The 26,869-nt window shown below is 40.7% G+C and overlaps 1 protein-coding gene across 5 annotated transcripts in view; it reads left to right on the forward strand.

Annotated features, from left to right (window-relative positions):
* Positions 1-26,869, forward strand: part of Trpm (transient receptor potential cation channel, subfamily M) — a 246,533-nt gene that overhangs the window by 168,758 nt on the left and 50,906 nt on the right. For all 5 annotated transcript variants that reach the window (XM_071660313.1, XM_071660310.1, XM_071660312.1 and 2 more), the window contains exons 13-17: positions 6,537-6,664; positions 15,097-15,301; positions 17,148-17,337; positions 18,737-18,948; positions 25,356-25,544. In XM_071660313.1, the coding sequence (XP_071516414.1) occupies positions 6,537-6,664; positions 15,097-15,301; positions 17,148-17,337; positions 18,737-18,948; positions 25,356-25,544 (924 nt within the window). The remainder of the gene's footprint in view (positions 1-6,536; positions 6,665-15,096; positions 15,302-17,147; positions 17,338-18,736; positions 18,949-25,355; positions 25,545-26,869) is intronic.

Here is a 26,869-nt window from a genome sequence, read left to right on the forward strand (position 1 = left end):
TCCCTAAAATTTAAAGATACTTTCTCACCCCAACTCTTATTTGCCCTCTTTTTCACCTCTTGCACCTTTCTCTTGACCTCCTGCCTCTTTCTTTTGTACATCTCCCAGTCATTTGCATTATTTCCGTGCAAAAATCGTCCAAACGCCTCTCTCTTCTCTTTCACTAATAATCTTACTTCTTCATCCCACCACTCACTACCCTTTCTAATCTGCCCACCTCCCACACTTCTCATGCCACAAGCATCTTTTGTGAAAGCCATCACTGCTTCCCTAAATACATCCCATTCCTCCCCCACTCCCCTTACGTTCTTTGTTCTCACCTTTTTCCATTCTGTACTCAGTCTCTCCTGGTACTTCCTCACATAAGTCTCCTTCCCAAGCTCACTCACTCTCACCACTCTCTTCACCCCAACATTCTCTCTTCTTTTCTGAAAACCTCTACAAATCTTCACCTTTGCCTCCACAAGGTAATAATCAGACATCCCTCCAGTTGCACCTCTCAGCACATTAACATCCAAAAGTCTCTCTTTCACGCACCTATCAATTAACACGTAATCCAATAGCGTTCTCTTGCCATCTCTCCTACTTACATACATATATACTTATGTATATCTCTCTTTTTAAACCAGGTATTCCCAGTCACCAGTCCTTTTTCAGCACAAATCTACAAGCTCTTCACCATTTCCGTTTACGACACTGAACACCCCGTGTATACCAATTATTCCCTCAACTGCCACATTACTCACCTTTGCATTTAAATCACCCATCACTGTAACCCAGTCTTGTGCATCAAAACTACTAACACACTCACTCAGCTGCTCCCAAAACACTTGCCTTTCATGATCTTTCTTCTCATGCCCAGGTGCATATGCCACAATAATCACCCATCTCTCTCCATCCATTTTCAGTTTTACCCATATCAATCTAGAATTTACTTTCTTACACTCTATCACATGCTCCCACCACTCCCGTTTCAGGAGTAGTGCTACTCCTTCCCTTGCTCTTGTCCTCTCACTAACCCCTGACTTTACTCCCAAGAAATTCCCAAACCACTCTTCCCCTTTACCCTTGAGTTTTGTTTCACTCGGAGCCAAAACATCCAAGTTCCTTTCCTCAAACATATTACCTATCTCTCCTTTTTTCTCATCTTGGTTACATCCACACACATTTAGACACCCCAGTCTGAGCCTTCGAGGAGGATGAGCACTCCACGCATGACTCCTTCTTCTGCTTCTCTCTTAAAAAAATCAAAATACAAGGAGGGGAGGGTTTCCAGCCCCCCCCCCGTTCCCATCCCCTTTAGTCACCTTCTATAATAGAACACGTGAGGAATGCATGGGAAGTATTCTTTCTCCCCTATCCCCAGGGAAATACAATTGTTGTCATATTTATTGTCATTGACGTTGTTTGCAAACAGTCACTCTCTCAACATATTTACGGGGTGGAGTCTGCAGTCAGGAGGGAGAAATACCAATCTAAGTACTCAGTGTTTGAATGAAGTGAATGAAGCTTAATAAAAGGCATTATATCAGCTCTCACACTGTATTTTTCATTCTTATAATAGATGGTTATGATAGAGGGTGGATGCATTTGATATAAAATGTTTGAGGCCTATATATGGTGTAAGGTGGTTTGATCGAGTAAGTGATAAAAGGGTAAGAGAGAGGTGTGATGATAAGAAGAGTGTAGCTGGGTGAGCTGAAGAGGATGTACTGAAATGGAGAGGTGAATTATGTATCATAAGTGGACTGGACAAGGAGAAGGGGGAGACCCAATTGGGGACAGATGGATTACATGAAAAGGATTTTGAGGGATTAGAGGCTGAATACAGAAGGATGAAAGGCATTAATGGGATAGAGGGAACTGAAATGATGTGGTATACAGGGGTTGAGTTGTTGTCAATGGACTGAACCAGGGCATATGAAGCAGCCAGGGGAAACTATGGAAAGGTCTGTGGGGCCTGGTTATAGATAGGGGGCTGTGGTTTCACTGCATTGCATATGAAAGTAAGAGAATGGATATTAAATACTGTGGCCTTTCTTTGTCTGTTCCTGGTGCTACCTTGCGAATACAGGAAACAACAAAGTATGAAAAAGGTAGATCATTTATCTACGTGTCTCCATCTCTCAGAGAAACAACTCTAAATGCTCCTTAACTTAATAAAGGAGAGAGAAAAATGTTCATCTAGGACAGATGATCCATAACAGATTCTCACGATGAAGATAACTTGAAGATTTTCTGACAAACTACAAATTTCTATATTACCCATATTTCTTCAAATTAGTTCTTTTTATAACTTTACTCTTTCCTTTTGTGCTTTACCTTGAGGACAGAATGTCCATAAGAGAATGATAAGTGCAAGTTAGTCCAAAGAGATGTGATACCTCTTCAAATATATGTCTTTCTTATGCTATATGATACCTTTGTAATGAAGTGATTTATTTTTGTATATGTATATACATTTTGTAAATATCTCTGGGAATAGGGGTGAGAGAATACTTCCCATGTATTTCCTGTGTGTTGTAGAAGGCAAGTGAATGGGAAGGGAGCAGGGGGCTGGAAATCCTCCCCTTCAGTTTTTACTTTTCTGAAAGAAGAAAGAGAAAGTGAGGATTCTCCCTCTGGGGCTCAGTCTTCTGTTATTGACACTACCTCACTAATGGGGGAAATGGTGAATATGTATGAAAAAAAAGATTGATAGAAAAGTTGTTTTTCTGCAATGATTCTTTTCCCTCTGCACAGAGTTGATAATTAAAGTTTGGGCAAATAAATGTATATTGACTTTACCACCCCAACCATCTTGACACCACCTCCCAATCACCACCTTCACCAAAAGTGGACAGGGCTATGGAGCTTGGGGGAAATACTTAGCATCCAAAAATTCTTCCCCGGTGTTTTTGCATTACTTCAGAATCTTTGTGGCTGAGAATGTATGATTAGAAGTTATGTGCTGAAAAAAAGACTGGTAATTGGGATTACCTGGTTTAGAAAAAGGGACATACATACATAAGTATATGTGGGTGAATAGGGAAGATGGTAAGCTGGCATTATCGGATTAAGCACTGATTACTAGGTATATTAAAGAGAGACTCTTAGATGTAAATGTGCTGAGAGGGGCTGGTGATGGGATGTTTAATCATTACTTATTGGTGGCAAGAGTGAAGGCTTGTAGAAGCTCTCAGAAAAGAGGAAATTATATGGGTGAGAAGAGTGTGGTGAAAGTGAGTGAGCAAAAAACGAGTCTTCTGTGAAGAGATACTAGACGAAATGGAGTGTAGAAAAACAAAAGGTGAGTAATGAAGCTTGAGAAGTGGTTGAGGAATGGGAACTTCTTTTGGAAGCATTAGTGATATGTACAAGAGAAGTGTGCTTGCTAACTTTCACAAGAGAAGTGGGTAGCATGTGGAAGGTTGGGATGGGCATGAGTGAGGGGAGTGGTGGGATGAGGAAGTTAAGTTGCTACTGAAAGAGAAAAGAGAGGTGTATGGGTGTTACTTGCAGGTAAGAAGTGCAAATGATTGGGAAATGTACAGTAGAAAGCAGCAGGAGGTCAAGAGGAAGATGAAGCAGCTGAAAAGAAGGTAAATGAGTGCTAGATAAGCAAATATCAGCAGACTTTAGGAGAAAGAGAAAATGTTTTGGAAGGAGGTTAATAGTGTGAGAAAAACAAGGAACAGATTGGAACATTGGTGAAGGAAGCAACCGGAGAAATGGTAACAGGAAGAGATGAGGTGAAGAGGAGATGAAGTGAATTCTTTGCAGTATTTTTGAGTGTTTGATGACAGGGTGGCAGATGTAGGGTATTTGAGTCAGGGAGATATGCGATATGAGAGAATAGTGGCAAGTGGTAGTGGCAAATGGTTTGGTGAAAGAGTAGAGAAGGTGAAAGCTTTGCATAAGATGATGTATAGCAAGGTTTGCATAAGATGATGTATAGCAAGGTGGCTGGAATGGATGGTACTTACAGTTGAATTTCTCTAGATGGTGTTACTGAACTCCATTTGCTCAAGGGTACATTATGAGGCTGTATCATTTGGGGTACAGTTTCATCAAACAACTTCTTACTCCAAAATAGTCTACTTTGCCCTTCTACTTGGAGTAGTTTATCCTTGGACTGCAGAAGCTTTTAGAAAGGTCTTGAGTAACACCAGGGTTCTTTTATAGAAATTGATCCCACGATAAGTATAGATAAAACAAATTTTTCACCAAATGAGGTGACTGTATTGTTCATTGTTTTGTTTGTATTTTTGATATATGTATGGCTTATGATGTGTTGCCTGAGCATTGACAGAATTCCTGTATAGTACCACTGTATGATAGGTATTACTTTGTTGAGTGTACCAAATAAGTTACATAGGAGATAGGTGATTGAAATGGTAGTGGCATGCCCAAAGCCTCAGACTGGGGAGGAACATTGTGGTTCTGGAGGGTAGAAGAAGTGTGGATCAGGTGTTTGTTTTGAAGAACGTGTGAGAAAAACTCACAGAAACAAGGATTTGTATGTTGCATTTATGGATCTAGTGAAAGCATATGATAAGGTTAATAGAGATGTTTTGTGGGAGGTGCTATGAATATATAGTTTGGGAGGAAACCTGCTAGAAACTGTGAAGAGGGTTTATCAAGAGTAAGGCATTTGTATGAAAAGGAAGAGAGGAGGGTAAGTAGTTCCAGGTTAACTTGGGTCTGTTGCAAAGGTGAGTCATGTCACCATGGATGTTTGATTTGTTTATGGATGGGGTAGTGAGGGAGATGAATGCAAGAGTCTTAGATAGGGGAACAAGTATCCAATTTGTTGGAGATAGAGGGGTCTGGGAGGTGAGCCAGGTGCTGTTTACTGATGCCATGATGCTAGAGGCAGACTTAAGTGAGAAACTGCAGAAATTGGTCTGTGAATTTGGGAGAGTGTGTGAAAGAAGAAAGTTGAGAGCTAATGTGAATAAAAGCAAGGCTATTAGGTTTAGCATTGGAGACAGAGGCAGGTTGGGATGAGTTTGAGTGGAGAAAACTTGGAGTAATTGAAATGCTTTAAATACCTGAGAGTTGACATGGCAGCATTGGAACCATGGGGGCTAAAGTGTGTCATAGGTTGGGTGAGTAGTCAAAGGCCCCTTGAGTATTGAGGAATATTTTGGAAGCGATGTCACTATCTGGGAGGGAGAGGATGGGCATGTTTAAAGGTAAAACAGTCCTGACTGTGTTGTATGGCTGTGAGGCATAGGCTGTTAGTGAGTATGAACAGAATAGGGTGAATATGTTGGAAATGAAATGCTTGAGGACAGTATGTGTTGTGAGGAGGATTGATCAAATAAGAGTTGGGTTTGGTACTAAGAAGAATATGGTTGAGAGAGCTGAAGGGCATAAGCTGAATTGGTTTGGAAATATGGAGGGTACCAGTGCAGAGATGTTGACAAATAGGGTATATGTGTCAGAAGTGGAGGGGAAATGAAAGGGGAGTCTGAATTGGAGATAGAGGCAGGAAGTGGAAAACATTTTTAGTGATCAGGGCCTGAACATGAAGGATAGAGTGAATTAGAGTTTATTGGTTTACAGGGGATTGAACCGGGGCATATCAAGTGACCAGGGTAAGCTATGGAAAGTCTGTGGGGCCTGGTTATGGGTAGAATGCTGTGGTTTTGGTGCATTACACATGACAGCCAGGAAACAGGTGTGAGCAAATGAAACCATTTTTTTTGTGTGTTCTTGGTGCTACCTCACTAACGTGGGAAACATTGAACAAGTATGAAATAATAAAACATTTGAAAGATTTGTTTTTGTACCAGCGAAACTCTCTTCTTTTTCCAGCTTCTAGTAGTTGTAATGTAAACTAAGAGGATGTGACCCAGAAATAGGTATACTTTGCTCTCTATTGTCTTAAATCACTTATACATGAGCTTATTGAGGTCAGCTAATCTAGCTCCATGAATTATTCTTGCCTTAGCAGTGCCTTTTTTTTAATTATTTTCTGTAAAACTTCAACTGCTATTCATATGGATTTTGATATTGTGTATGGTCATGTTCCCAACATTATAACACTTCTTAAGGTCATAACCTGCATGCTTCCTTTTTACACAAGTGCACTCAGCACTATCGCTTGTGTGCTTCTTGAACACTGTTATAAGGGCAGGATAAGGGCAAAAAGCACAGAAATAACAGAAAGGAATGAAGCACTACCACCTTGAATGCAAACTGGGAGAATAATGATGTAGTAGAGGCAGGGCTATAACAGTGCATGAAAAATGGAGCAGCAATCTTCAGAGACCCATATGTATATGCACAGGCATTCAATATTTTAATGTTTTGAACTATGGATATTCAGGCTAGAAATCTGTCGATGGTGTAGATGAAACCCATCACCAGAATTTTTCATAGTAAATCTCATTTTTCAGTATTTTTCGTTTACCTTCTAACATTATGTGTTTGATTAACATTGACTGAGTGTGTGGTGTTTTGAAACATTGTTATTTCATGTGAAGTAGAATAGGATTAGGAAGCAATATGGATATTACTGTCATAACTAGTGTTTCAACATCTTTCAGAAAAGTGGACCATCCAACACTCTGAGATACATAATCCGTGATGTAAAAAAAAATGTACCTCGCGATTACCGCTACACTCTCATAGATATTGGCCTTGTCATCAATAAATTAATGGGTGGTGCATACAGGTAGGTATCAAATATTTAATGACATATTTAATGTGTACGTGTAGGAATAGAGGAAAGTGATTGGTTCTCAGTGAATGTAGGTTTGCGGCAGGGGTGTGTGATGTCTCCATGGTTGTTTAATTTGTTTATGGATGAGGTTGTTAGGGAGGTGAATGCAAGAGTTTTGGAAAGAGGGGCAAGTATGAAGTCTGCTGGGGATGAGAGAGCTTGGGAAGTGAGTCAGTTGTTGTTCGCTGATGATACAGCGCTGGTGGCTGATTCATGTGAGAAACTGCAGAAGCTGGTGACTGAGTTTGGTAAAGTGTGTGAAAGAAGAAGGTTAAGAGTAAATGTGAATAAGAGCAAGGTTATTAGGTACAGTAGGGTTGAGGGTCAAGTCAATTGGGAGGTGAGTTTGAATGGAGAAAAACTGGAGGAAGTGAAGTGTTTTAGATATCTGGGAGTGGATCTGGCAGCGGATGGAACCATGGAAGCGGAAGTGGATCATAGGGTGGGGGAGGGGGCGAAAATTCTGGGAGCCTTGAAGAATGTGTGGAAGTCAAGAACATTATCTCGGAAAGCAAAAATGGGTATGTTTGAAGGAATAGTGGTTCCAACAATGTTGTATGGTTGCAAGGCGTGGGCTATGGATAGAGTTGTACGCAGGAGGATGGATGTGCTGGAAATGAGATGTTTGAGGACAATGTGTGGTGTGAGGTGATTTGATCGAGTAAGTAACGTAAGGGTAAGAGAGATGTGTGGAAATAAAAAGAGCGTGGTTGAGAGAGCAGAAGAGGGTGTTTTGAAATGGTTTGGGCACATGGAGAGAATGAGTGAGGAAAGATTGACCAAGAGGATATATGTGTTGGAGGTGGAGGGAACGAGGAGAAGAGGGAGACCAAATTGGAGGTGGAAAGATGGAGTGAAAAAGATTTTGTGTGATCGGGGCCTGAACATGCAGGAGGGTGAAAGGAGGGCACAATTCTATCCATAGCTCATGCCTCGCAACGGTACAACATTGTTGGAACCACTATTCCTTCAAACATACCCATTTTTGCTTTCCGAGATAATGTTCTCGACTTCCACACATTCTTCAAGGTTCCCAGAATTTTCGCCCCCTCCCCCACCCTATGATTCACTTCCGCTTCCATGGTTCCATCTGCTGCCAAATCAACTCCCAGATTTCTAAAACACTTCACTTCCTCCAGTTTTTCTCCATTCAAAGTAACCTCCCAATTGACTTGACCCTGAACCCTACTGTACCTAATAACCTTGTTCTTATTCACATGTACTCTTAACTTTCTGCTTTCACACACTTTACCAAACTCAGTCACCAGCTTCTGCAGTTTCTCACATGAATCAGCCACCAGCGCTGTATCATCAGCAAACAACAACTGACTCACTTCCTAAGCTCTCTCATCCACAACAGACTGCATACTTGCCCCTCTTTCCAAAACTCTTGCATTCACCTCACTAACAACCCCATCCATAAACAAATTAAACAACCTTGGAGACATCACACACCCCTGCCGCAAACCTACATTCACTGAGAACCAGTCACTTTCCTCTCTTCCTACACGTACACATGCCTTACATCCTTGATAAAAACTTACAAATGTGTACTTTAATAAGAAGTCAGTCAGTAGCCTCTGCTTATTATGTCACAGTTGGTGAGTTCAGTTAAAGTAGAACAAAAATGTGTATTAACAATGTCTGTAATGCTGAAATGGTTCATACAGCACTTCTTAACTTTGTGATGATGTTATGGGACCAGGTTCTACTTAGCATTCAGTCCAAAGTAAGAATTGTCGGTCATGCTATTAAGTTGTTCTTTTACCTCTTTGGTTATATGAAAATCTGGCATAGCCTTTAGATAATTTTACAGTTTTCTTTCATACTTGTTCACCAATTCCTGTATCAGCAAGGTAGTGTTAGGAACAGAAGAAAAGCCTCATTACTCACTTTCACTCTCTAGCTGTCATGTAAATGCCCCCAAACCCCCAAACCAGAGGCCCCTGTCCATAGTTATTTCATGTGTGATGGGAATGGATGAAGGCAGCAAGTATGAATATGTACATGTGTATATATGTATGTCTGTGTATGTATAAGTATGTATACGTTGAAATGTTATTTATTTATATATTATACTTTGTCGCTGTCTCCAATGTTAGTGAGTTAATGTAAGGAAACAGACGAAAGAATGGCCCAACCCACCCGTAGATAGAGTTGTGCGGAGGAGGGGGGATGTGCTGGAAATGAGATGTTTGAGGACAATATGTGGTGTGAGGTGGTTTGATCGAGTAAGTAATGAAAGGGTAAGAGAGATATGTAGTAATAAAAAGAGTGTGGTTGAGAGAGCAGAAGAGGGTGTTTTGAAGTGGTTTGGTCACATGGAGAGAATAAGTGAGGAAAGATTGACCAAGAGGATGTGTGTCATAGATGGAGGGAACGAGGAGAATTGGGAGACCAAATTGGAGGTGGAAAGATGGAGTGAAAAAGATTTTGAGTGATCGCGGCCTGAACATGCAGGAGGGTGAAAAGTGTGCAAGGAATAGAGTGAATTGGAGCAGTGTGGTATACCAGGGTCGACGTGCTGTCAATGGATTGAACCAGGGCATGTGAAGCGTCTGGGGTAAACCATGGAAAGTTTTTCGGGGCCTGGATGTGGAAAGGGAGCTGTGGTTTCGGTGTATTATACATAACAGCTAGAGACTGAGTGTGAACGAATGTGGCCTTTGTTGTCTTGTATCATACGAAATGTTTTGGTTAGAGTTTTTGAAATTATATAGTTAATGAATATTTTGCAGAAAAATGCAATTTGATATAATGATTAAATCAACATAGCTGTAGTTGATGATGAACAGGAATTGTGAAAGAAAGCAGAGCCTGAAAGAATTTAGGTAATACGCAGTATTTGCATAATTCATAGTATTTGGTGAAAAATAAATCTTAGAATTGGTGGGGGGAATTAGAAGATATAAGACACGTCTAGGAATGCTTTAACGTCTGATATGATTTAGATTTATAAGTTAATGATAAAGTAAAAGAAACTTATACTATAAGGACAGGGCCCTGCATCAGATTTATGAATCAAATCCTTTTTTTTTTTTTTTTTTTTTTGCCGCTGTCTCCCGCGTTTGCGAGGTAGCGCAAGGAAACAGACGAAAGAAATGGCCCAACCCACCCCCATACACATATATATATATATATACGTCCACACACGCAAATATACATACCTACACAGCTTTCCATGGTTTACCCCAGACGCTTCACATGCCCTGATTCAATCCACTGACAACACGTCAACCCTGGTATACCACATCGCTCCAATTCACTCTATTCCTTGCCCTCCTTTCACCCTCCTGCATGTTCAGGCCCCGATCACACAAAATCTTTTTCACTCCATCCTTCCACCTCCAATTTGGTCTCCCACTTCTCCTCGTTCCCTCCACCTCCGACACATATATCCTCTTGGTCAATCTTTCCACACTCATTCTCTCCATGTGCCCAAACCATTTCAAAACACCCTCTTCTGCTCTCTCAACCATGCTCTTTTTATTTCCACACATCTCTCTTACCCTTACGTTACTTACTCGATCAAACCACCTCACACCACACATTGTCCTCAAACATCTCATTTCCAGCACATCCATCCTCCCGCGCACAACTCTATCCATAGCCCACGCCTCGTGACCATACAACATTGTTGGAACCACTATTCCTTCAAACATACCCATTTTTGCTTTCCGAGATAATGTTCTCGACTTCCACACATTCTTCAAGGCTCCCAGGATTTTCGCCCCCTCCCCCACCCTATGATCCACTTCCACTTCCATAGTTCCATCCGCTGCCAGATCCGCTCCCAGATATCTAAAACACTGTACTTCCTCCAGTTTTTCTCCATTCAAACTTACCTCCCAATTGACTTGAACCTCACCACTACTGTACCTAATTACCTTGCTCTTATTCACATTTACTCTTAACTTTCTTTCACACACTTTACCAAACTTAGTTACCAGCTTCTGCAGTTTCTCACATGAATCAGCCACCAGCGCTGTATCATCAGCGAACAACAACTGACTCACTTCCCAAGCTCTCTCATCCCCAACAGACTTCATACTTGCCCCTCTTTCCAAAACTCTTGCATTCACCTCCCTGAAAACCCCATCCATAAACAAATTAAACAACCATGGAGACATCACACACCCCTGCCACAAACCTACATTCACTGAGAACCGATCACTTTCCTCTCTTCGTACACGTACACATGCCTTACATCCTCGATAAAAACTTTTCACTGCTTCTAACAACTTGCCTCCCACACCATATATTCTTAATACCTTCCACAGAGCATCTCTATCAACTCTATCATATGCCTTCTCCAGATCCATAAATGCTACATACAAATCCATTTGCTTTTCTAAGTATTTCTCACATACATTCTTCAAAGCAAACACCTGATCCACACATCCTCTACTGCTTCTGAAACCACACTGCTCTTCCCCAATCTGATGCTCTGTACATGCCTTCACCCTCTCAATCAATACCCTCCCATATAATTTACCAGGAATACTCAACCAACTTTTTTTTTTTTTTTTTTTTTTTTTTTTTTTATACTTTGTCGCTGTCTCCCGCGTATTGCGAGGTAGCGCAAGGAAACAGACGAAAGAAATGGCCCAACTCCCCCCATACACATGTACATACACACGTCCACACACACAAATATACATACCTACACAGCTTTCCATGGTTTACCCCGGACGCTTCACATGCCTTGATTCAATCCACTGACAGCACGTCAACCCCTGTATACCACATCGCTCCAATTCACTCTATTCCTTGCCCTCCTTTCACCCTCCTGCATGTTCAGGCCCCGATCACACAAAATCTTTTTCACTCCATCTTTCCACCTCCAATTTGGTCTCCCTCTTCTCCTCGTTCCCTCCACCTCCGACACATATACCCTCTTGGTCAATCTTTCCTCACTCATTCTCTCCATGTGCCCAAACCATTTCAAAACACTCTCTTCTGCTCTCTCAACCACGCTCTTTTTATTTCCACACATCTCTCTTACCCTTACGTTACTTACTCGATCAAACCACCTCACACCACACATTGTCCTCAAACATCTCATTTCCAGCACATCCATCCTCCTGCGCACAACTCTATCCATAGCCCACGCCTCGCAACCATACAACATTGTTGGAACCACTATTCCTTCAAACATACCCATTTTTGCTTTCCGGGATAATGTTCTCGACTTCCACACATTTTTCAAGGCTCCCAAAATTTTCGCCCCCTCCCCCACCCTATGATCCACTTCCGCTTCCATGGTTCCATCCGCTGACAGATCCACTCCCAGATATCTAAAACACTTCACTTCCTCCAGTTTCTCACCATTCAAACTCACCTCCCAATTGACTTGACCCTCAGCCCTACTGTACCTAATAACCTTGCTCTTATTCACATTTACTCTTAACTTTCTTCTTCCACACACTTTACCAAACTCCGTCACCAGCTTCTGCAGTTTCTCACATGAATCCGCCACCAGCGCTGTATCATCAGCGAACAACAACTGACTCACTTCCCAAGTTCTCTCATCCCCAACAGACTTCATACTTGCCCCTCTTTCCAAGACTCTTGCATTTACCTCCCTAACAACCCCATCCATAAACAAATTAAACAACCATGGAGACATCACACACCCCTGCCGCAAACCTACATTCACTGAGAACCAATCACTTTCCTCTCTTCCTACACGTACACATGCCTTACATCCTCGATAAAAACTTTTCACTGCTTCTAACAACTTGCCTCCCACACCATATATTCTTAATACCTTCCACAGAGCATCTCTATCAACTCTATCATATGCCTTCTCCAGATCCATAAATGCTACATACAAATCCATTTGCTTTTCTAAGTATTTCTCACATACATTCTTCAAAGCAAACACCTGATCCACACATCCTCTACCACTTCTGAAACCACACTGCTCTTCCCCAATCTGATGCTCTGTACATGCCTTCACCCTCTCAATCAATACCCTCCCATATAATTTACCAGGAATACTCAACAAACTTATACCTCTGTAATTTGAGCACTCACTCTTATCCCCTTTGCCTTTGTACAATGGCACTATGCACGCATTCCGCCAATCCTCAGGCACCTCACCATGAGTCATACATACATTAAATAACCTTACCAACCAGTCAACAATACAGTCACCCCCTTTTTTAATAAATTCCACTGCAATACCATCCAAACCTCAACCAACTTATACCTCTGTAATTTGAGCACTCGCTGTTATCCCCTTTGCCTTTGTACAATGGCACTATGCACGCATTCCGCCAATCCTCAGGCACCTCACCATGAGTCATACATACATTAAATAACCTTACCAACCAGTCAATAATACAGTCACCCCCTTTTTTTTATAAATTCCACTGCAATACCATCCAAACCTGCTGCCTTGCCGGCTTTCATCTTCCGCAAAGCTTTTACTACCTCCTCTCTGTTTACCAAATCATTTTCCCTAACCCTCTCACTTTGCACACCACCTCGACCAAAACACCCTATATCTGCCACTCTATTATCAAACACATTCAACAAACCTTCAAAATACTCACTCCATCTCCTTCTCACATCACCGCTACTTGTTATCACCTCCCCATTTGCGCCCTTCACTGAAGTTCCCATTTGCTCCCTTGTCTTACGCACTTTATTTACCTCCTTCCAGAACATCTTTTTATTCTCCCTAAAATTTAATGATACTCTCTCACCCCAACTCTCATTTGCCCTCTTTTTCACCTCTTGCACCTTTCTCTTGACCTCCTGTCTCTTTCTTTTACACATCTCCCACTCAATTGCATTTTTTCCCTGCAAAAATCGTCCAAATGCCTCTCTCTTCTCTTTCACTAATAATCTTACTTCTTCATCCCACCACTCACTACCCTTTCTAATCAACCCACCTCCCACTCTTCTCATGCCACAAGCATCTTTTGCGCAATCCATCACAGCTTCCCTAAATACATCCCATTCCTCCCCCACTCCCCTTACTTCCATTGTTCTCACCTTTTTCCATTCTGTACTCAGTCTCTCCTGGTACTTCCTCACACAAGTCTCCTTCCCAAGCTCACTTACTCTCACCACCCTCTTCACCCCAACATTCACTCTTCTTTTCTGAAACCCATACAAATCTTCACCTTAGCCTCCACAAGATAATAATCAGACATCCCTCCAGTTGCACCTCTCAGCACATTAACATCCAAAAGTCTCTCTTTCGCGCGCCTGTCAATTGACACGTAATCCAATAACGCTCTCTGGCCATTTCTCCTACTTACATACGTATACTTATGTATATCTCGCTTTTTAAACCAGGTATTCCCAATCACCAGTCCTTTTTCAGCACATAAATCTACAAGCTCTTCACCATTTCCATTTACAACACTGAACACCCCATGTATACCAATTATTCCCTCAGCTGCCACATTACTCACCTTTGCATTCAAATCACCCATCACTATAACCTGGTCTCGTGCATCAAAACCACTAACACACTCATTCAGCTGCTCCCAAAGCACTTGCCTCTCATGATCTTTCTTCTCATGCCCAGGTGCATATGCACCAATAATCACCCATCTCTCTCCATCAACTTTCAGTTTTACCCATATTAATCAAGAATTTACTTTCTTACATTCTATCACATACTCCCACAACTCCTGTTTCAGGAGTACTGCTACTCCTTCCCTTGCTCTTGTCCTCTCACTAACCCCTGACTTTACTCCCAAGACATTCCCAAACCACTCTTCCCCTTTACCCTTGAGCTTCGTTTCACTCAGAGCCAAAACATCCATGTTCCTTTCCTCAAACATACTACCTATCTCTCCTTTTTTCACATCTTAGTTACATCCACACACATTTAGACACCCCAGTCTGAGCCTTCGAGGAGGATGAGCACTCCCCGCGTGACTCCTTCTTCTGTTTCCCATTTTAGAAAGTTAAAAATAAAGTACAAGGAGGGGAGGATTTCTGGTCCCCCGCTCCCGTCCCCTCTAGTCGCCTTCTACGACACGCGAGGAACTATAACTACTAATTTCTTCAAAGAAATGGTCTTTTAGATCTAAGTAATGAAATCTAAATAACTGCAAATCAAATATAATGGAATAATTGTCATATTAGAAAATTGGATATGAGTAAGATTGTCTAAAACGAGATGACTGAAAATGAATCCAGTAGGTCGAAGATTTGACGAAGTGTAATAGTTCATATGTATTTCACATATCTCTTATGAGCATGGTTTGGGTAGGGATGAATGCAAGTAAAGTGGTTGCCTTAAATTTTGAGGCAGTGTATGTGAATTCAGCCAACCCTTTTTTCTTTATGGTAATTTAAAAACATACAGATATTTATCTTATGTCTTACTGTTTAAGCATCGCAGTCTCCCATTTCAGAGCTTTTTATACTCGCAAGAAATTTCGCACAGTTTATGAAAATACCATGATGAGATCTCCACGCCTTCAACGTAACAATAGTAGCATTTTCCAGGCTAGTAAGAGTCTCCTTCAAAAGAGCTCCAACAGCTCCCCCAAGTCATGCATTAGTCAAGGGGATGTGCATTCCAAGTTTGAGTTTGATTATCCCTTCAGTGAATTGTTGGTGAGTAAATATTTTCTCATTTGTATTCCCTGCATGACAGCATCTCGTTTGATAAAGATTCACCGTAATGTAGCTAATGAATTAGAGAATCAATTATTTGTGGAAAAAAAAATCATTTTAAGGTTTTTTATTTCTGAATTTTAAATTTCTATCAGTCTGTCTGTTACCATTACTTGTTGCAAATTTCCAATGTTTTTAGTTTAAAAAACTAGTCTGTACAAAAGATAACAAATAAATCTCTTTTAAACCTCATGGTATAAGTGATGTATGATTGGAATACAATGAATGCAGAAACAGTGAATGTGGACAACATAAAGAAATTTTTTTTTTTTTTTTTTTTTTTTATACTTTGTCGCTGTCTCCCGCGTTTGCGAGGTAGCGCAAGGAAACAGACGAAAGAAATGGCCCAACCCCCATACACACGTACATACACACGTCCACACACGCAAATATACATACCTACACAGCTTTCCATGGTTTACCCCAGACGCTTCACATGCCTTGATTCAATCCACTGACAGCACGTCAACCCCTGTATACCACATCGCTCCAATTCACTCTATTTCTTGCCCTCCTTTCACCCTCCTGCATGTTCAGGCCCCGATCACACAAAATCTTTTTCACTCCATCTTTCCACCTCCAATTTGGTCTCCCTCTTCTCCTCGTTCCCTCCACCTCCGACACATATATCCTCTTGGTCAATCTTTCCTCACTCATTCTCTCCATGTGCCCAAACCATTTCAAAACACCCTCTTCTGCTCTCTCAACCACGCTCTTTTTATTTCCACACATCTCTCTTACCCTTACGTTACTTACTCGATCAAACCACCTCACACCACACATTGTCCTCAAACATCTCATTTCCAGCACATCCATCCTCCTGCGCACAACTCTATCCATAGCCCACGCCTCGCAGCCATACAACATTGTTGTATAAAAAGTATAATAGTAGATAAGGATCATGAGTGTAAAACTCCCTTCCTGTACAGTACAAAAAGGTAACTACAAATAGGTTATTACATAGGCAAATAAGAGGAGCAGAAGGAGACTGTCAAGATTTGTATGATGTATGTTAAACATAAGATTGTTCTCTTGTGCAGGGAAAGAGACCTTGAGAAGGTACAGAATTGTTTAACAAGAATTGTGCCAGATTTAAGAGAAATGAGTTATGAGGGGAGGAAAGAAGCTCATGAATTGCATGTACTAGAGGAAGAGAGATTGATAGGGGAAATGAAGACTACCTTTAGACTCCTCATGAGTTATACTGATGCAATCATAAATTTTTTTTTTTAGAAAAGAGAGGAATGACAGAGGTAAAGACCTTAACAGGAAGTTGGAAAGAAGGCAGGAGGGACATCAGAAAGTATTTCTTTGGTAATGGTGTTTTGGACAAGCAGAATAAACTTTTGAAGAAATAGTAAGTGCTGATGTTACTGGAAGATTCAAAGATCTGTGCAATACAAAGAGTAGGTTAAAAGAATGGAGCCTCACAAGCATGAAGTTAATTCCCCCTTTATGGAAATACTGTAGGTATTGATATACAAATGATTAGAAGTGATTACATAGAAAGCCTTACTGTGACTGACATGGTATGGTATCCCTGTCACAACATAGATTGATTTTGCCTTAGGAACACAGGAGCCAAAAACTGATAAGATCATAGAAAGTTAATAAAATAGGTTTACTGTGCTGACAAAAACATAAGATGATGGTTTCAGGAACTTTTTATTTCAGAAAAGGGATGGGAAAATGGAATTCTGTGATGCAGTAATCATGGTGGAGCAGTAGCATTTACATTTTACTGTATTTCCTAGTTGGTCCTCTGATATAACTGTTTAATTTGCAGGTGTGGGCAGTACTCACAAAGAGGCAAGGATTAGCAATGCTGATGTGGCAACATGGTGAGGAGGCAATTGCCAAGGCTCTTGTAGCTGCCAAGCTCTACAAGGCCCTGGCTCATGAAGCTGCTGATGATGACCTAGAGACTGAAGTTTATGAAGAACTCAAAGGATATGCCAAAGAGTTTGAGATACTAGGTTATTACTGTATGTTTGTATGACTTAAGGGTTTCCAGTGATATTTGATGGATTTTTTCAAATTGAAAAAACAGTGGAGGCATGTAACATCGTATGATATATAATGGTGTTAGTAAAACCAGTAGGAGTGGTGGCAAACAAATATTAGGATGGGTTTTGCAAAGTTTCACAAGATGCTCTCTTTTCATTAAGTAGTTCTTGTGAATTTAGTTTTTTTTTTATATATTTGGATTTATCATAATGATTTGTAACATCTGTAGAAAGTGAGCAAGGTTTTTAGTAATATTCACCTGTTGTTAGAGAGATGTGGTAGCAGCTCAAGTATTAAGACGTTCCAAGATAATTCATCAGCCATTAAGGTTGTAACAGATTTGTTTCATTTTAGACATGCATGTAAAGTTTCTCTTTGGCTTATAGTATGTTCCTTCTTACCCTTAGAATCAAGTAACCATGGATACAGGGCTTACAGTAGAACCATATTAAGAATTATAACAGATCTCAGACAACACTCTTTTTTAACCTTAACACTTCACTGAAAATTTATCAACCTTTATGTCTATGACTTTCTCTAAAATGTTTCTTTGCTATTATAAATCTCGTATCATTCTTTGTACAGCTTCACTCGGTTTTATGGGTACTTCTGTTTCAGTGTCCAACATTCTCTTACCCAGTGCATCTATCTTCATGTGCTGAATCTGTTGATCAGCCCCAGAAATTGCTCATGCTTCCCTTCCCAAATACTGTTTCAAGTAGTTTCTGCATGCTGTGTTATGAGCATTTTCTCTTGTTGAACAGCCTCTAGGATATCTAGAAAAGACCATTCTGACCTTTATTGCTTTTTGGTCATTTTACTTTCTCCCCTCTGGTTATGTACGTTTTAATTCACTCAACTGATGTGAATCTTTGATCATGCCCACTGACTATATTCTGCATATGTTCCCAAGTATTGAGAGATCTGATTTCCAATAGGTTTATAAACCTATCCTTGTTTTAACATTAGCACTTAAGGCTGCATGGTTCTATTATAATGGTTAGTGATTCTTTTTTTACAAACATTAGAAACTTACGATGTGAAAGTGACATCACACAAAAAACTGTCAACCTAGCTACCAATAGATTAGTTTCTTATAGTGAAAACTCCCTTATCAAAAAATAAGATTATATTCATCAGCCATTTCTGTTGGGGGTATGTAATATTAACTCATGGTTCTCTTCCATGCATTCACATAATCCATAGTTTTTCACTCATTAATTCTGTAGCTGCATTTGATTATTGAATCATCTGTTAGATAATGAATAGAGAATAAACCACTGTAGGGCAGTGCTATAGATATACTTGTTGTAATATTATTCTTTGCTGCAGTTTATTCATTATTTCTAATGAAACTTTTTTCACCAGCCCTGGAAGTATTGGACTACTGTTATCAACAGGATGATGATCGTGCACACCAACTCTTAACTTATGAATTGAAAAACTGGTCTAAACAGACTTGCCTCTCCCTGGCTGTTGCAGTTAATCATCGGGCACTTTTATCACATACTTGCTGCCAGATACTGCTTGCAGATCTTTGGCTTGGTGGACTGAGGACAAGAAAAAATACTAACATTAAGGTAAAAGTTGGTATGTTCTCATTAGATCCCATGCTAATTTACATTCCAGGTACCATTAAAATAAATTCATTGTGTCTTCATTGCAGTTGAATGAATTTATTGTGTACAGGTGACTTTTCTAAAAACAAGGAATGCCGTTACTGAAGTCATGATATTGTTTTATGAGGAGCAAGAAAATTTGCACCTTTTTTATAGGTTTTGAACTTGTTAACAAAATAGAAAAAGTTATTATTTAGATACAAATAAAGATTTTTTGGGAGAAATATTAGTGGGAAATTTCTCTTAACCAGATAATAAGAGTGTCATAATAATGCTCATTAGAACACACACACACAAAAGATGCATGTCAGAGGAGCCTTTACCAAATAGATTGAGGTGAACACCATAGTACCACTGGATTTGGTTCTGGCACCATTACTCTTATTGATCTTTGTAAGTGACTTACTGGAAGGTTTAGAATCCTTCTTGCAGATGATGCAAAAGTCATAAGGGAAGTGAAAAGTGAAGAGAATTGGATCAGCTTACAGGGGGACCTAAACAGTCTCCAAAGTTGGTCTGAAAAATGGTTGATGAAATTCATCCCAACCAAATGCAAAGTAATGAGGATAAGACAAAGTGAAAAATGGCCTAAGTATGATTATTACCTAGCAGGAATTAAACTTCAAGATTCTGTGTGTAAGAGAGACCTGGGAGTAAACATCATCCTTAACCTGTCACCAGAGTCCCATATTAGGAGAATAGCAAAGACGACAGTCTGTGCTTGGCATACATCAGAATAGCTTTCAAGTATATGGATGAAGAAATGTTTAGCAAGCTATTCATATCCTAAATAAGACCAACACTAGAATATGCTTCTCAGGTTTGGTAACTGCACCTAAAGAAACACAAAGAACTTATAGAGAAGGTCCAGTGGAGGGCAACAAAGATGATGCTAGAATTAAGAGAGCTGAGCTACAGGAAAGATGGAAGCTTTGAATTTACCCACCTTTGAAGAGAACAGAGTGAAGGGTAACCTGATCACAACTTTTAAGTTCTTAAAAGAGATTATTGACTTAAAAGAGATCATTGAAGTGGACAGTGGACAATATTTTGAGAGGTGTAGGGATAGAAGAACCAAAGGACGTAATGAAATTAAATACGAAACTTGTAAAGAAATATATTCATAGTAGAAGAGTCGTGGATGGTTGGAGCAGAAAGACTGAGAACATGGTTAATGGAGACAGCTTACATATATTCCAGAGGTTGTATGGTAGTAGAGAATTTTCAAGAGATGGGGCCCCATGAGTGTACAACTCCCTCCATGTACAGTACAAATAGGTGATTACATTTACACAGGACCAGAGGATAACACAACTAGAGGTGGCATAGAGAATAAAGTAAGGGAACATTTCATGGATCATAAAGGGAATCATGCGACAAGAGGAATTACAAAATATAAGAAGTAACATTTTATCTATTTATTTATTTTGCTTTGTCGCTGTCTCCCGCGTTTGCAAGGTAGCACAAGGAAACAGACAAAAGAAATGGCCCAACCCACCCCCATACACATGTATATACATACACGTCCACACACGCAAATATACATACCTATACATCTCAATGTACACATATATATACACACACAGACACATACCTATACACCCATGCACACAATTCACACTGTCTGCCTTTATTCATTCCCATCGCCACCTCACCACACATGGAATACCATCCCCCTCCCCCCTCATGTGTGCTAGGTAGCGCTAGGAAAAGACAACAAAGGCCCCATTCGTTCACACTCAGTCTCTAGCTGTCATGCAATAATACCCGAAACCACAGCTCCCTCTCCACATCCAGGCCCCACACAACTTTCCATGGTTTACCCCAGACGCTTCACATGCCCTGATTCAATCCACTGACAGCACGTCAACCCCGGTATACCACATCAATCCCATTCACTCTATTCCTTGCCCGCCTTTCACCCTCCTGCATGTTCAGGCCCCAATCACTCAAAATCTTTTTCACTCCATCTTTCCTCCTCCAATTTGGTCTCCCACTTCTCCTCGTTCCCTCCACCTCCAACACATATATCCTCTTGGTCAATCTTTCCTCACTCATTCTCTCCATGTGCCCAACCCATATCAGAACACCCTCTTCTACTCTCTCAACCATGCTCTTTTTATTTCCACACATCTCTCTTACCCTTACATTACTTACTCGATCAAACCACCTCACACCACACATTGTCCTCAAACATCTCATTTCCAGCACATCCACCCTCCTGCGCACAACTCTATCCATAGCCCACGCCTTGCAACCATACAACATTGTTGGAATCACTATTCCTTCAAACATACCCATTTTTGCTTTGCGAGATAATGTTCTCGACTTCCTTACAGTCTTCAAGGCTCCCAGGATTTTCGCCCCCTCCCCCACCCTATGATTCACTTCCGCTTCCATGGTTCCATCCGCTGCCAGATCCACTCCCAGATACCTAAAACACTTTACTTCCTCCAGTTTTTCTCCATTCAAACTTACCTCCCAATTGACTTGACCCTCAACCCTACTGTACCTAATAACCTTGCTCTTATTCACATTTACTCTTAACTTTCTTCTTTCACACACTTTACCAAACTCAGTCACCAGCTTCTGCAGTTTCTCACATGAATCAGCCACCAGCGCTGTATCATCAGCGAACAACAACTGACACTTCCCAAGGTCTCTCATCCACAACAGACTTCATACTTGCCCCTCTTTCCAAAACTCTTGCATTCACCTCCCTAACAACCCCATCCATAAACAAATTAAACAACCATGGAGACATCACACACCCCTGCCGCAAACCTACATTCACTGAGAACCAATCACTTTCCTCTCTTCCTACACGTACACATGCCTTACATCCTCGATAAAAACTTTTCACTGCTTCTAACAACTTGCCTCCCACACCATATATTCTTAATACCTTCCACAGAGCATCTCTATCATATGCCTTCTCCAGATCCATAAATGCTACATACAAATCCATTTGCTTTTCTAAGTATTTCTCACATACATTCTTCAAAGCAAACACCTGATCCACACATCCTCTACCACTTCTGAAACCACATTGCTCTTCCCCAATCTGATGCTCTGTACATGCCTTCACCCTCTCAATCAATACCCTCCCATATAATTTACCAGGAATACTCAACAAACTTATACCTCTGTAATTTGAGCACTCACTCTTATCCCTTTGCCTTTGTACAATGGTACTATGCAAGCATTCCGCCAATCCTCAGGCACCTCACCATGAGTCATACATACATTAAATAACCTTACCAACCAGTCAACAATACAGTCACCCCTTTTTTTAATAAATTCCACTGCAATACCATCCAAACCTGCTGCCTTGCTGGCTTTCATCTTCCGCAAAGCTTTTACTACCTCTTCTCTGTTTACCAAATCATTTTCCCTAACCCTCTCACTTTGCACACCACCTCGACCAAAACACCCTATATCTGCCACTCTGTCATCAAACACATTCAACAAACCTTCAAAATACTCACTCAATCTCCTTCTCACATCACCACTACTTGTTATCACCTCCCCATTTTCGCCCTTCACTGAAGTTCCCATTTGCTCCCTTGTCTTACGCACTTTATTTACCTCCTTCCAGAACATCTTTTTATTCTCCCTAAAATTTAATGATACTCTCTCACCCCAACATTTACGAACATGATAATACCACGTTTTAATGGAGGAGATTCAGTAGATACAAAACCAGAAGAAAGAAGATTAACCATTAAAAAGTAAATGAAGTAAGATGGATTTATTAGAGGCTTTTCATTTAGAGGAAAGTAGGTAACAGTTAGTAGGCAGCAAACAACCAGGGGGGTATATTACCAGTACTACTCACCTGGGTAGGGAGGGGTAGTGATGGCTTCTTAGTGAGCCAGCACTTCATTGGTTGTCAAGTTGCACTTATCTGATTCAGGTAGCTGTCCTTTGTTTTTGCCTCACCAACACATGGACTCCTAGCATTGTATCCACAATTGTACAATCTCCCCTTGTTATACATAATAATTGACAACACTTAACTCACGCAGCTCATTCTTCATAACTCTAAATTTTCCTGCAGTGAGCACTATGTGCTAGCCCTATCTTTTGGCAAAATGTTAAGAGCTGTAGATAGAAGTAGTAGGTAGGAACATTTAGGTAGGAGCAATAGATAGAAACAAATGGATGTAAGTAGTTAGCAGGAATATTAATTTGGAGCATTAAGAAGATGCAGTCAGTAGGAACATTAGGTAGAGGCCTCTGTTAAGACCGTGCAAGAGTTGCCCTCTGCCAGTGGCCTGTTATGGGTGAGGCAGTAAAATCTAAGAAGTGGCAGTGGAGTTCACTGGTTATGAATCTTTTGAGTCAGTATTGACAGCTGTTCAGTTACAGAAAAGGACTGATACACATAGACTGATAATAGGCTAGGGAAATTTGAAAAGGAACATTTTCAGCAGCAGATCAACAGATGCAGAGCTTGAAGAGCAATGGAGAAGAACATAGACCTGGAGTGACACAAAGAGAGGTGCTCAAGAAATTAAGTGAAGCATTTAAAAGAATGATATGCACTTTCAAAGATGAAGCAATCAAGAAAGTTAATGGGCTAGTTGATGGAAGGTTTAGAAAAGTACAGAGCATACAGGATCAGTGCTTTCTAGCTAAAAGAGAGGTTATAGAAAAAGTTAAAAGACACGGAGATTGCCACCTCTTCACTGAAGGATCTTGCTGAAAAGTGGATGTTGCCAGAATCAGAGAGATTAGTGAAATAGGAGGTTAACAGACAGTAGTAGAGCAGAAGGTTGATAGATGTAAATCACTGATTATTCTTGGCTCGGAAGAAGACCATGCACCAGATAAGGAAGAAAGGAGAAAGGAGGAGTAAATGCCTATAAAAAGATTGTTGGAGGCTGTAGGACTGCCAAATGAGATTTCTGTGATGAAGGAATTGAGAATTAGTGTTTATATCCAAAACGTAAGGGGTAACCGGTTATGGTTGCATTTGACTTGAAGTCATCAAGTCAGGAAGTACTTGGGAAAGCTATGAATCTTAAAAGCTAGGTAGAATTTAGTGGGATGTTCATTTTTTCATACTTGTTTGCCATTTCCCATGTTAGCAAGGTATCTCTAGTAACAAAGAAAGAAGACCACATGTGTGCACATCCATTCTCTAGCTGTCATGTTCATTGCCTTCTAACCACAACCCCCTATCCACAACCAGGCCCACAGACTTTTCCATGGTTTCACTTTGCCACTTCACATGCCCTGGTTCAGTCCATTGACAGCACATTGCCCACTGTATATCACAACATTCCAGTTCACTCTATCCCATGCATGCCTTTCACCGTCCAGCATGTTCAGGCACCTGATCATTCAAAATCTTTATCACTGTATCTTTCCATCTCTAATTTGGTCTTCCCCTCTCCTTGTCCCCTTCACTTCTAATGCATATATCCTCTTTGCTAACCTCTCCTCACTCATTCTTTCCATTTGTCCAAACCATTTCAGCATACCCTCTTCAGCTCTCTCAACCACACTCCTCTCTTTATCACATCTCTCTCTTGCCCATTTTTTACTTTATAGCTCAAACCTCCTCACAACTCATATTGTCCTCAAACATTTCATTTCCAGCACATCCACCATCCTCTACACATAGTATACCTTCAAACATATACATTTTTGCCCTCCCAGATAATGATGTATCTTTCCACGCAATTCTCAACACACCCAGGACCTTTGCAATGAAGGCAGGAGTGTTAGATGGTAATGTCAGGCTAAAAGTAATGTATTCAAATTTTGATGGTTTGATAATTAGTGGTAAAGGGGTGGAACCCAAGGATGGTATAAGGGAAACTGTACCTGATATTGTTAGAGTTGTGGAAACTAAGCTTATCAAAGAGTTAAGATCTCGCTTGTTCTTCCCAGAGGGATATATTATAAGAAAGGTAAGAGAATAATATTAATATTTCCCTGTCCATTATTTGGAAGGTACCTCTGCTATTTGCCAGCAGAGTTTGTCTCCTTTACAATTCTCTTGACATGGTGTTTTGGTAAAAAGTCAATTACAGTGTCAACCCTAAATTCCTTCTCACATACAGATTCCTGTTGCTTGTTCTTTGGAAATTTGTATTAATATAGAACCCTCTTATCAACCAGTCTCAAAGGTGAGGGTGAGAAGCTAGGATAGCTGTGAATTTGCTGCTAGTTCAGAATTCACATGAGAGATTTAATGACTCATAGGTAGTGATGCTTACCATTAATGTACTGTTTCATCTTTCACACAGAAGTGATGTATGGCATGTTATATGTTATATGACTCTTGGGAATTTGAAATTTTAGTTTTTATTCAGTTCAAGTGGTAATCAAACTTTTTATTGATATATCCTGCTCAGGTGATGTTAAGCCTCCTCTTCCCACCTTTAATCCTGGTTCTTGGATTCCGTAGTAGGGAAGAACTCAAGACAATGCCACAGACTCGTGAAGAGCACCAAGATGATGACCCTGAGAGATCTTCTGACTCAGAAAGTGACACAGAATCTGATGAAGATAATCTGGATATGAGAAATGAGCATGATCCAGAGGTAAGACTATTAAAAGATTAAATGCAAACCATTTTTATATGTTATATTCTTTGTATACTATTTTCTTTATTCCCATCTTGTAAAATATTTGTTTCTGACTATATGAAGCATCTTGGGTAAACCATGGAAAGGTCTTTGGGGCCTGGAGGCAGAAAGGGAGCTGTGGTTTCAGTGCATTACACATGAGATCTAGTGACTGAGTGTGAACAGATGTGGCTTTTTTGTCTTTCCCTGGAGCTACCTTGCTGGATGGGGGGGGGGGGGAATACTGTTTCCATGTGTGGCAGGGTGGCAGCATTTATGGATGAAGTCAGCAAGCATGATTATGTACATGTGTATTTTTTTTTTTTTTTTTTTTTTTTATACTTTGTCGCTGTCTCCCGCGTTTGCGAGGTAGCGCAAGGAAACAGACGAAAGAAATGGCCCAACCCCCCCCCCATACACATGTACATACACACGTCCACACACGCAAATATACATACCTACACAGCTTTCCATGGTTTACCCCAGACGCTTCACATGCCTTGATTCAATCCACTGACAGCACGTCAACCCCTGTATACCACATGACTCCAATTCACTCTATTCCTTGCCCTCCTTTCACCCTCCTGCATGTTCAGGCCCCGATCACACAAAATCTTTTTCACTCCATCTTTCCACCTCCAATTTGGTCTCCCTCTTCTCCTCGTTCCCTCCACCTCCGACACATATATCCTCTTGGTCAATCTCTCCTCACTCATTCTCTCCATGTGCCCAAACCATTTCAAAACACCCTCTTCTGCTCTCTCAACCACGCTCTTTTTATTTCCACACATCTCTCTTACCCTTACGTTACTTACTCGATCAAACCACCTCACACCACACATTGTCCTCAAACATCTCATTTCCAGCACATCCATCCTCCTGCGCACATCTCTATCCATAGCCCACGCCTCGCAACCATACAACATTGTTGGAACCACTATTCCCTCAAACATACCCATTTTCGCTTTCCGAGATAATGTTCTCGACTTCCACACATTTTTCAAGGCTCCCAAAATTTTCGCCCCCTCCCCCACCCTATGATCCACTTCCGCTTCCATGGTTCCATCCGCTGACAGATCCACTCCCAGATATCTAAAACACTTCACTTCCTCCAGTTTTTCTCCATTCAAACTCACCTCCCAATTGACTTGACCCTCACCCCTACTGTACCTAATAACCTTGCTCTTATTCACATTTACTCTCAACTTTCTTCTTCCACACACTTTACCAAACTCAGTCACCAGCTTCTGCAGTTTCTCACATGAATCAGCCACCAGCGCTGTATCATCAGCGAACAACAA

The sequence above is a fragment of the Panulirus ornatus genome, chromosome 69, assembly GCF_036320965.1.
Source record: "Panulirus ornatus isolate Po-2019 chromosome 69, ASM3632096v1, whole genome shotgun sequence".
Classification (NCBI taxonomy): Eukaryota; Metazoa; Arthropoda; class Malacostraca; order Decapoda; family Palinuridae; genus Panulirus; species Panulirus ornatus.